Source organism: Lemur catta, chromosome 1, assembly GCF_020740605.2.
Source record: "Lemur catta isolate mLemCat1 chromosome 1, mLemCat1.pri, whole genome shotgun sequence".
In the NCBI taxonomy this organism is placed as follows: Eukaryota; Metazoa; Chordata; class Mammalia; order Primates; family Lemuridae; genus Lemur; species Lemur catta.
The window spans coordinates 53,990,755-54,003,340 of record NC_059128.1 but is presented as its reverse complement, the minus strand read 5'-3'; the positions used below and the strand labels follow the sequence as shown (position 1 = coordinate 54,003,340).

The window sequence follows — 12,586 nt, the reverse complement described above, 5'->3', positions numbered from 1 at the left end:
ATAAAGAGAGTTGGTCTTTATTGACAAAAATGCTGTCCTACACATGTTGGCTGACCTTCTCAAATTAGGTACCTCTTTTAACCAGCTACCTGGTAGTGAGCAATGTTTAGGCTGTGGATCTCAGATATCACAAAAGAAATTTGTAGTCAGTTGTTGAAAAAATATGGACAATTACTTTTTCACATTAAAATAACAGCAAAACAACTGGAAAACCAAAGGTTAAGTGTCAGAATTCAATGCTTAATTTCATTTTTTATTATTTCATTACAAAAAATAAAAATATTTTAGAAAATATGCAAAAATATGTAAGAAAATGCTAAAAGAAAAACAATTATTCAAAATCTTGCCATCCAGAGATAATACTGTTAACATTCTTAAATATAGGATTCCAGACTTTCCTGTATGGAAGTAAATCATATATAACAAAAATGGGATAATGCTATATGCATAGTGTTTTGTAACCTGACTTTAAAAACTCATTATGCTGTGAACATCTTTTCATGTCAAGAAATATAGATTTGAGTAATCATTTAAATTAATCAGCAAATATTTTTTGTGTACCTACTATGTGGCAAGCAAGATAAACATAATCCCTGCCCTCAGAGAACCTGAAGACTAGCAAAAAGAAAGAGATGAATTAATTATTGTGACTGCGACAATTAATGTGGAGATGTGCAGGGTTCTATGGAAACATTTAAGAAGAGTCTCTGGTATGACTACATGGTGAGTGCCAGGCGCACTGTCTGGAGAATGGACACGCCTGAGGCTCTGACTCAGGGGGATGGGCGGGACATGGTCAATGTATATAACCTGAACTTATGTACCCCCATGATGAGCTGAAATTAAAAAAAAAAAAAAAAGAGTCTCTGATTATCAGGGGAGCTTTGAGGAACTGATACTTAAATTGAGATCTGAAATATGAACAGAAGATAGCTAGGAGAATAGAATGTTTTAGGTTGTTGCCATTCAAAGTATAGTATGCAGACTAGTAGCATCACTATTGCCTGGAAACTTGTTAGAAGTGCAGGTGACTTGTACACATACTGAAATTTGAGAGTCCCTGTTGTGGACAACTGGAACCCATCTAAGAATTAGAAAGAAGTCCAGTATTAGAAACAGAGCAGTGATGTAATTGAGGCTAGAGAGGAGGCAGGATTTTATGAATACCCTGTATATGTATGTGAGGGTGTGTGTGAGGACTTGGGGGAGGGATTTTTATTCTGAGTGCATTGGGAAAGCACTGATGGGGTTTTTGAAAAATGATATGATCAGATTGCTTCAAGACGTCACAGTCCTTGTCTTGACATCTCTGTAGTATTTGACACAGTTGATCACTTGCTCTTCTGTAAATCACTTTTATCCCTCAGTCTTAGGGACCGCTCTTGGTTCTCTTCTGGCTTCTGGGGCTATGCCTTATCAGTCTCCTTCCCTGGTGTCTTCTCATCTTGACTTCTCAACATTGGAGTGCCCCGGGCTTATCCTGGGACCTCTCTGCTCCTCTACCTATACCCTCAAGGTAATCTTATCTAGGACTATGGCTTGAAATGCCATATATATGCTGATGACTATCAATTAGTAAGATAAATACACAAGAACAGTCATCATGTCACTTTTTATAATAACTAAACACTGGAAATAAATATCCATCAATGGTAGACTTTTTTTGGTGCAGCCATTAAGGAGACACATTGCAGCCACAGTAACGAATGAGGTGAAGCTCTGTGTCCAGAAAAGAGGTAGAATTAAATGTTGAAACAATATATTATAATTATATAAAACAATTTTTTTGTGTGTAGAAGAAGATTTAAGAAACTGTAACTGTGATCCTTCTATTTTCATTGTAGATTGTACAGTAAATCCATTAAAAGTGAAAAGGTATTTTTTTCTTGTTTTTTGCTTTATTAATATGATATATATTTGTCCTTTGATTTATTTTAATCTTTCTTAGTTTAGTTTCTTAGTTTTTTATGTCCGTTTTAGATTGCATAGACTTAAATATTTTTAAGCTAATCAGAAATTTAGTTTCTTATAATAGGTTGGAGCACTCCATATTCATTTATTGCACTATCAAATGTACTTGATATTATTCTTGTCATGCTATTTTGTATTGTTTTTCTCTTTTTTGCTTCCTTACTATTTCCTATAATCTGTCATATTTGCCAACACATCTATGTGTATTTTGGGTTTTTTTGTATCATTATCTGATATCTTACTCTTGTGAGATAGAAATCTGAAGCCAGCCTGCTTTTATTATATTATATTTGTATGGACTATCCATTTCCCCTAGTTGTTTATGGAATTTTAAATTTTGCTCTAAATTAAATGATTTTACTAGCATATGTTTGAGAATGGATTGATAGCTAATTAATTTTTTTGTACATGGTAAGCCCTTCTGATATGCAAATATAGCTCTTCAGTATAGGACTTTTTCTGTTTTATTTTGAGTAATATTTCCATTCAGTTTATTTTGTGCATTTCTTAAGGAATTATCAACTAGCCATAAGTTGTATCTTCATTATCTTTCCTCTGTATTTACTATTTTTCAGTTTACATTTGTCTCTCAAACTTCTGTTCATCAGTGGTTTCATTTTTCTGAAGTATAAATTTTAAAATTTCATTTACTTTCCATTTTATTACTGCTATGGCATAATTTTTATTATTTTTTGTTTAATTCTATCAGTCTCAAGAAAAATCTAAGTCTTTTATTTTATCTGAACTTTTACTATACGTTTCATGAAAACATTTAAAAATTTTCTTGAGAATACAAAGCAGAACCTTTCTAAAATATTTTTGTTTCATATGCTAAATCTTTTATAAAATGATGTTCTTTATATAATTCTTTCAATACTATTTTTCTTTCTTATAGTTTGCAGACTCCTCATAGAACTCATATTGGATTTTTCTGTGTACTCATCTTTCAATGAAGATAGGTTACTTCTGGCTCTCCAAAATTAATATTGGCTAGATGTACCTTGCATTTTTTGACTGTTCAGCTATGAGGCATTAGAATACTACTTTTAGATCTTAAGTAGGAGAACCAGAGATACAGGTTTATATTACCAGTTCAGTCATTCAAAATCCTGAAAGGTGTTGGAGGTGGGATGTAGCAGGAACTGAAAATTTTGCCTCTATGATTCTTCTCTGGGATTGTTATTATTGGTGTAGTATGAATGACTTTTTTCTATTGGGCTTTTGCATGGTAAAGATTATTATAGGCTTTTTTCTGTGCATAAAAATATTATATATACATACATTTTACAAAAATGACATTATAGATGTTATTTTGACAGCTTATATTCCTTTGAGTATGTGCATGTATATATATAAAGTGTAAAGACAGGTACATGAGTAATTATTTTGACTTATTATCTCTACTACTTACAGCTTACAAATCAACTATATAGGATGTATCCAAACCCTTCAAGTGGGTATGTGATGAGAAAATAGAAAATGAATTGAAGTACACTGCACTTATTAGACAATTTTATATTAACAACTCTGTGTAGTAGATAAAATAATTTCATTTCCCAAATGTAGAAAATGCAGCATAGTGATTAAGTGACTAGTACATATTAATACAGCCAGTAGAAGCTAGGATTCAAACCCAGGTCTCTCTGATTCTAAATGTGGTTTCTATTATATCCCATTGCTTTGTGAATTTGTGAAAGACCCTCTCATTTTTATCTCTTTATGCTTTATTCTGAATACTCATTCTCATCCTGTTTTCAGGACCAATTCTGATTTAACCTAGGAAGAATCTCAGGAGCTCTAGTTGGATAATCTGAGAGAAGTATATTTTACTCACTCTTGGTGGTTTGTATTTGATCCATGTGAACCAATTTTGGAAGTAGGGTTTCTGCTTTTATAAGGTGGAGATTCTATTTTACTTTGCTTGTTCCCTCACAAGAATTGAAAGTCCTGTGTTCTGAGTTTAGGCCAAGGATGTGGCCTTGCTAACTGTGGAAGACTTCCCTGATGTTAATGACTTTACTGAAAGTTTTAGAGTCTCTGAATATTGCCTGGTTTTGTATTCCCCGTAACTGTCTGCCCCCCACCAGAACGTGCCATCCTCCCATGCTATAGACCTTTCTGATGCCAGTTGTAGTGCATGGTCTGTCATACTTCATTTTCAATATTGTGTTCTGTCTTCTCTTTATTTCCTTCCAATATGGGTATCTGGGACTGACTTTCCCTACCATCTTCCATTTCCCACATTGTCTGCCATTTCTTAATGGTCAGGTCTAATCCTGACCCCACCCTCACTCTTTACTTGACCTTGTTCCTTGATACATAATCCAGGAAATGGTCTAAGATATACCAAATAGCATAAGAAGCCCTGTCTGCGGTCTGCTTTGTTATATGTGTCATAGAAGTACACAGATCACAAGTATAAGAGTTCTTAGTGTTTCCCTAGTCTAAACCTCTCATATTACAGATGAGGAAACCGAGGCAAAGTTTTACACCCCAAATCCTAGTTGGTGACAGAGTTAGAACTAGAATCAGTAGTAACCTCATTTCAATTTGTATTATATCCAGTTTTAACAAATAGCCCCATCAAATATACCTTACACATATTTTTAAAAATATAGATTGAGGTGACAAAAAGTCATTTTAGTCACTTATAAATGTATTATAAGATATTAGACTTGTGTATTTTTGTTTTTATATGGAAATATCAAGAAAGGAGTTATTTGGAAGTTTGTCTTTTTCCATAACTACCAATATATAATAGCTGGATTTTTTTAAAGTAAAGCAATGTCATTCCACCAGATGTCACTGTTTGCATGTAGCAATGAAGTTACAGTAATGAAAATACAATTCCCCCTCCCCAGTCATATTTTGTAAAAAAAAAAAAAAAAAAAATCTATATAGTTATACACTTAACTCATCTATAGAGTCATTATTTTATGAAGACTGTATTTCCTGATCTTTTTAAAGCGTACAAAGTATTCATATGCCTCCACTGAAGATTTTAAAGAAAAAAATTACATAAGGCTAAAGAAAATTATTTGTATATTAGCATCTTCACGAAGGTGAACTCCTAAAGTTCCAGACCTAGGAGTCTGCTTTTTAAACAACATTCTTTGAAAGTTAACATTTTCCAAATTGTGAATTGTGACCCAGTGAACCGGTTGTGAAATCAGTTCAGTGGTTTGCTACAAGCATTTTAAAAAATGATATCTAGACTAGAACACACCATCGCATGTAAGAATTACTTTGGTGAAACTTTTGTATGAGACCACTCTAAATATTTCCCTGTACACATCTTCCATGAGTTACTTAAAAGTGACTATGAGCTCCATCCTGTGAAGCCTTTCAGGCTTTTGTACACCAAGGAGCAAGATAAATTTGTAAGAAAGAGATATTGTAGTAAAACTGTGAGGCGGGAAATTCTCTGTTAGGGTCATGCCAAGGTGGGAGAGGGTTGCTGGAGGGAGAACCCTTCTCCAAGCTTCACAAGATGTAGCTCACAGTCGCTTTTATGTAGCTCATAGAAGATATGTGCAGAGATGTTTTAAGAGTACTCACAGCTTAGAGCAAAAGTTTTCCAAACTTCTTTAATAGCAACCTATAATAAGAAATATGTTTTATATCTCTGGCCCCATAGGAGACTGATATTGACCTGGAAAGAGGTTTAACTTTCACTCTGAGAGAGATGAGCTCATTTCCTTCATTTACACCATCCATGATAGGAACAATAATGATTGTAATATCAACCACTTACTTAGCATGTACTGTGTGTAAACTTCTTCACATACATTATTTCTAAGCATTAGACTCCAAAGACTCCATCACTATTGCCATTCATAGATGAGAATACTAACTGAGACTTAGAAAGGAAAAGTGACCTGCACAGCAAAGCACAGCACGGGGCCAAAATCCTGGTTTTCAACCTCATTCCAAAGACTTGCTTTTCCCACTATTTCAGCGATTTTTAGACTTTCCTGAGGATAAGGGCCATGTGGGATGTTTAACAAGTATATCAATTCCCGGGCTCTATCCCAAACCTATTGAATTAGAATCTCCAAAGGTGAGGTCTGGGAAGCCCATCTAGAAGCATCTTGGGATATTCTTATCATCAGGCTGTTTCAGGAAAGATTGCAGTACATCAGTTGTTCCTGGTCTTCAGAGTGAATCAGAACCATCTTTAACCTTCAGAGCTGTTTAAAACACAGATGGCTGGGCCTCATCCTCTGAGTTTCTGATTCATTAGGTCTGTGATGAGGCTCAATAATTTTTATTCCTAACAATTTCTTATGTGATGCTAATGCTGCTGGAAAAGGAACACACTTTGGGAACCACTGCGGAATCTCATGCTGACCCATGATGCTCAGTTCCCCAGGACAGGGTCTGAGGCTGACTTTGGCTGTGAGATTTCTCTTACTCAGCCAAAATTCAACAGTATTTATTCAGTACCTATTACTATACATTCAAGTCCTTCGGAGAAAGAAAATAAATGAGTATCACTTCCTGTCCCCCCGCCCCCCCCCCCCGCAAACCAGCCTATGAGCTACTGTGAAAAAGATATACAGAATAAAATGAGATATATTCTATAATGAAAGAGCAAATCAAATGCAATAGGAAAACTAGGGAGGCAAAGATGAATTTTGGCTAGGTAAAGGGGAATTTGTAAAGGTCTTGTGGAGGACTTGAGATCTAAAGGCCTTGCCCTCATCGTTAGTCATTTTCTTGTTTGTTTGTTTATATTTATTTATTTATTTATTTATTTTAAAGGGGTACCAGTGTTTTTATGACATGGGTATCTTGTATAATGCTTAAGTCAGGGCTTTTAGTATGCCCATCACCAGAACAGCATTCATTGTACCCAACGGGTAAATTTTTAATCCCACATGCACCCTCCCCCCCCTTCTTGGTTTCTCATGTCCTTTATATCACTTTGTGCCCATGTGTACCCATCTGTTAGCTCCTACTTATTAGTGAGAACATTGGTGTTTGGTTTTCCATTCCTGAGATAAGTTACGTAGGATAATTGTCCCTATTTCCATCCACATTGCTGCAAATGATGTTAGTTCATTCCTTTTCATGGCTGAGTAGTACTCCATGGGCTATGGATACACACACGCACACACCACGTTTTCTTTTTCCACACATGAATTCAGAGGCATGTTGGTTGATTCCATATCTTTGCAATTGTGAATTGTGCTGTGATAAAGATTTGAGTGTAGGTGTCTTTTTGATTTTAAATGACTTCATTTCCTTGGGGTAGATACCAGCAGTGGGATTACTGGATCGAATTGGAGGTCTACATTTCTTTCTTTGAGGAATCTCCATACTGTTTTCTATAGAGGTTGCACTAATTTGCAGTCCCACCAACAGTGTATAAGTGTTCCTTTCTCTCTGCATCCATGCCAGCATTTGTTGTTTTTGGACTTTTTAATAATAGCCATTCTGATAGGAGTAAGGTGGTATCTTTTTGTTGCTTTACTTTTCATTTCCCTGATGATTAGTGATGTTGAGCACTTTTTTCATATGTTTGTTGGCCATTTGTCTATCCTCTTTTGAAAGCTTCTATTCATGTTTTTTGACAGCTTTCTGATGGGTTTGTTTGTTTTTTTCTTGCTGATTTGTTTGAGTTCTTTGTAGATTCTAGATATCAGTGGTTTGTTGGATGTATAGTTTGTGAATATTTTCTCCCACTCTGTAGGTTGTCTATTTACTCTGTTGATTATTTCCTTTGCTGCACAGAAGCTTTTTAATTTAAGTAAGTCCCATTTATTTATTTTTGTTGTTGCTGTATTTGCCTTTGGGATTTTAGTCATAAAATTCTTTGCCTAGGCTGATATAGAAGAGTTTTTCCTACATTTTTTTCTAGAGTTCTTATGGTTTCATGCCTTTCATTTAAGTCTTTAATCCATCTTGAATTAATTTTTGTATGTAGTAAGATAGGGGTCCTGTTTCATTATTCTGCATGGGGCTGTCCAATTTTCCCGGCACCATTTATTGAATAGGGCTTCTTTTCCCCAGTGTATGTTGTTGTCTGCTTTGTCAACATCAGTTTCTTGTAGGTAAATGGTTTTATTTCTGGGTTCTCTATTCTGTTCCATTGGTCTATGTCTCTACTTTTATACCAGTACCATACTGTTTGGGTTACTATAGCCTTGTAGTATGATTTGAAGTCTGGTATTGTGATGTCTCCAGATTTGGTCTTTTGCTTAAGATTGATTTGGCTATTCTGGCTCTTTTTTGGTTCCAAACGAAGTGTAGAATTACTTTTTCTAGATATGTGAAATATGATGTTGGTATTTTGATGGGAATTGCTTTGAATCTGTAAATTGCTTTGGGCAGTATAGACATTTTAGTGATGTTGATTCTACCAACCCATGAGCAGTGGATGTTTTTCCATTTGTTTGTGTCATCTGTGATGTCTTTCATCAGTGTTTTGTAGTTCTCCTTATAAAAGTCTTAAATCTCCTTTGTTAAGTATATTTCTAGGTATTTTATTTTCTTTGTAGCTATTGTGAATGGAATTCAGTCTCTGATTTGACTCTCTGCTTGACTGTTGTTAGTATCTAGAAATGCTACTGATTTGTATACATTGATTTTGTAACCTGAGACTTTGCTGAATTTATTTCTCAATTCTAGGAGTCTTTTGGTGGAGTCTTTATGTTTTCTAGATACAAGATCATATCCTCAGTATACATGGTTAGTTTGACCTCTTCTTTCCCAATTTGGATGCTGTTTATTTCCTTCTCTTACCTGTTTGCTCTGGCTAGGACTTCCAGTACTATGTTGAATAGAAGTGGTGACAGTGGACACCCTTGTCTTACTCAAATTTTTAGGGGGAATGCTTTCAACTTTTCTCTATGCAGTATGATGTTGGCTATGGGTTTGTCATGTATGGCTTTTGTTATTTTGAGGTACGTTCCATCTATGCCTAGTTTGTTGAGGGTTGTTTCAAATGCTTTTTCTGCATCTGTTGAGATGATCATATGGTCTTTGTTTTTGTTTCTGTTTATGTGGTGAATCACATTTATTGATTAACATATTTTGAAGCATCCTTGCATCCCTGGGATGAACCCATATCGTCATGGTGGATTATTTTTTTGATAAGCTGTTGAATTTAGTTTGCTAGTATTTTACTGAGGATTTTTATATCTATATTCATAAGGCATATTGGTTTATAGTTTTCTTTTTTTGTTGTGTCCTTTCCTTGCTTTGCTGTCAAGGTGATACTGGCTTTATAGAATGAGTTAGGGAAGATTCGCTCCTTCTTGATGTTATTGAATAATTTCTGCAGTATAGGTACCAGATCTTCTTTGCAGGTCTGATAAAATTCAGCTGTGAATCCATCTGGTCCAGGGCTTTTTTTTTGTTGGAAACATTTTTATTACTGCTTCTCGTTGCTCATTATTGGTCTGTTCAGGAGTTCTATTTCTTCCTGATTGAGTCTTGGGAGACTGTGTGTTTCTAGGAATTTGTCCATTTTCTCTACATTTTTGAGTTTATGTGGGTAGAAATTTTTATAGCATTCACATAAGATATTTTGTATTTCTGTGGGTCAATTGTAATATTTCCTTTTAAATTTCTGATTGAGGTTATTTGGGTCTTTTCTCTTCTATTCCTGGTTGATCTAGCAAGAGGTCTATCAATTACATTTATCTTTTCAGAGAACGAACCTCTTTTGTAATTAGGCTTTCATAGGGTGAATTTATTATTCCAATATTGATAAGAGTTACTAATAAAATGTGTTCATAACCAAACATGAGTTATTTTTGAATTATTTCTTATTTTTTGTTTTTATTTGATTCCTACACAACCTCTGTTTAGTGCAGATGTGAAATATTAATGTATTTATTTCAGCAGAGATATGCAATGAGGGGAAACATCTTTTGCTTTACCAATGACTTCAAAAACAAACTTAATTGTTTTTATTACATTGTAGAATACTGCATGGAATTCCTGTTGTGTCTAACAAGCAAGAATATGTTCATGTTCCTCCAATACCACCAGGGATACCACCTGAATACCTGGTACAAAGAACTAGACAACAAGCTCACAAACCACCACACTTGCAAGTTTTGGGAGAGGAAGTAAGAACCTTCTTTAATATTAATCTTCTGTACCTCATAAGTTGTAAAACTTTTTGATTTTAGGACACTTTTTTCACAGTTGAAAATTATTGAAGACTTCAATAATCATTTATGTAAGTTTTATCTATTGGCACTTACAATGTTAGAAATTAACACTGAGAGCATGCTAATAATTTATTTATTAAAATAGCAGTAATAAAGTCCTTTATATCTATATAAATAATGTATTTTTATGAAAAATAATTATATTTTTAAAAACAAAAGATTTAGTGAGAAAACTAGGATTATTTTTTCCCAATCTCTTCAATGTGTGGTTTAATAGATGACAGGTAGATTCTAATATCTGCTTCTGCATTCAATTTTTTGGTAATTTGTTTTGGTTGAAATATATGAGACAAATTCTGGCCTCACAGAGATTTATAGTTGGAAAAGTTAAATTATTTTAATAGACTTTTAAAAACATAATTATGGATATTCTCCTTTGATAATACACTTTAGTGTATTAAGTGTTTTAACTTAACAGGTCATAGTTTCTTGAAAGTTAGTTGTGAGACTTGTACTTCTGGGAAAGATGGAGTAGAAGCATTTTTCCCTATTCTTCCTGCTAAGTATAACTAGAAACCCCAGACATTACCAACATAAGAAGACTCTGAAAGGTGGAAAGAAGGAAGCACACTAGCTAGGAACTTTGAGACCCAAGGAATGAAATGGTGGTTAGTTAGTTCCCTGAGTTTTCTCTTTGCTTCATTTATACTAAGCTTAAGCTGAAAAAGGTGGTAATCTGGAAACATCAACAGGTAAAGAAGGAAAAAGAAAGCCCCAAGAAAAGGCTGCTATTTGTAGCCAAAGAATCAGGAAAGGGGTAGGCTAGCAGGACAGAATTTTAGACAAATAGTTACTTTATGCCAGCTAAACGCCACAGGTAAAACTGTGGTCTCATCCCTACCTCCACTAGTAAAGGCCTACTGGAAGCCCTAGATTTCTACCCTAGATAGGGTATTATAAGGCACTCCAATACCTCTGCCAGGGTGGTGTCAAAGAAGGCTGAGTATGTAAGTTGGGGGGCTTTCATCTTAATAGAGTGGTGTAAGACTTTCCCTTCATGCTGTCAGTTGAGACCACCTGGGGATCCTGGGCTTAGTCTCCTTCTAGTAGTAATGACCCAGTGTTCCCCCTGAACCCTCAGGGGGATACACTGGGGGATGGTATCAGGGGAAGTCTAGTGGAGTGTCAGCTAAAACAGAATGCTTAAATAAGATCCAGAGTCTCATAGCATAATATCCCAAATATTCAGATTTTAACTAAAAATCACTAATTATAACAAGAAGTAGCAAAATCTCTAATTAAATATAAAAATCAATCAATAGATGCCAATGCTGAGATGACAGAGATGTTAGAATTATCTGACAAAGATTTTTAAAGCTGCTAGCATAAAAAATGCTTCAGTGAGCAATTGTGAACATACTTTAAACAAATTAAAAAAACAAACAAAAAGATTCAGAAAGGAAATAGAAAGTCTCAGTAAAAAAAAGATGATGCTAAGAAGAAACATGAAAATTTTAGACTTGGAAAATATAATAACAAATAAAAAGTTTAGTGGTTGGGCTCAAAAGTAGAATGGAGGAGACTAGAAAGAATCAGTGAACTTAGAAATAGAACAATTAGAATTTACTCAGTCTGAACAACAAAGATGAAACAGACTGAAAAAAATATTAACAGAGCCTTGGGGATCTAGGGGACTATAACAAAAGATCTGACATTTGTGTTATCACAATCCTAGAAAGAGAACAAAAAGGGGGAGAGACTGAAAAAGTAATGGAATAAATAATGGCTGGAAACTTCACCTGTTTGGTGAAAGACATAAAGTTATAGATTCAGGAATCTGAGTAAATTCCCAAACAGGAAAAATCCAAAGAAATACACACCAAACCACATAATAATTAAACTTCTGAAAACTAAAGACATAAAAATCCTGAAAGCAATAAAAGAGAAATAACCTGTTTACTTAGAGGGGAAAAACAATTTGAATGGAAGTAGATTCTTCCAGAAGCTATGGAGGCCAGAATATTTTTCAAGTGCTGAAAGAAAACAACTGTGAACCCAGAATCCTATGTCCAGAGAAATATCCTTCAGGAATGAATGGGAATCACAACATTCTCAGATAAAAGGAAACTAAGAGAATTTGTTCCCAGCAGACTTACTCTAAATGAAGGGCTAGGAAAAATTCTCTAAACAGAAAGAAAATGATAAAAGAAGAAATCTTGGAATATCTAGAGGGAACAAAGAACATTTAAAGCAAAAATATGGGTAAGTACAATAGGGTTCCTTTCTCCTTTTGAGTTTTCTAACTTATGTTTGTGAATTGAAGAAAAAATTATCACACTGATGTGGTTGTAAATGTATGTAGAGGAAATAGTTAAGATAATTACATTAAAAATGGGAAGGGTAAAGAGACAAAGAAAGGTAAGGTTTCTACTTATCTCTTGAACTGGTAAAATGATGACATCAGTAGACTGTGATAAGTTATATTTATT

General features: G+C 34.5%; 1 protein-coding gene across 1 annotated transcript in view; it reads left to right on the top strand.

Annotated features, from left to right (window-relative positions):
- TTC6 (tetratricopeptide repeat domain 6) overlaps positions 1 to 12,586 on the top strand; it is a 170,893-nt gene that overhangs the window by 74,041 nt on the left and 84,266 nt on the right. The window contains exon 7 of the mRNA XM_045568276.1: positions 9,905 to 10,052. Within this exon, the coding sequence (XP_045424232.1) occupies positions 9,905 to 10,052 (148 nt within the window). The remainder of the gene's footprint in view (positions 1 to 9,904; positions 10,053 to 12,586) is intronic.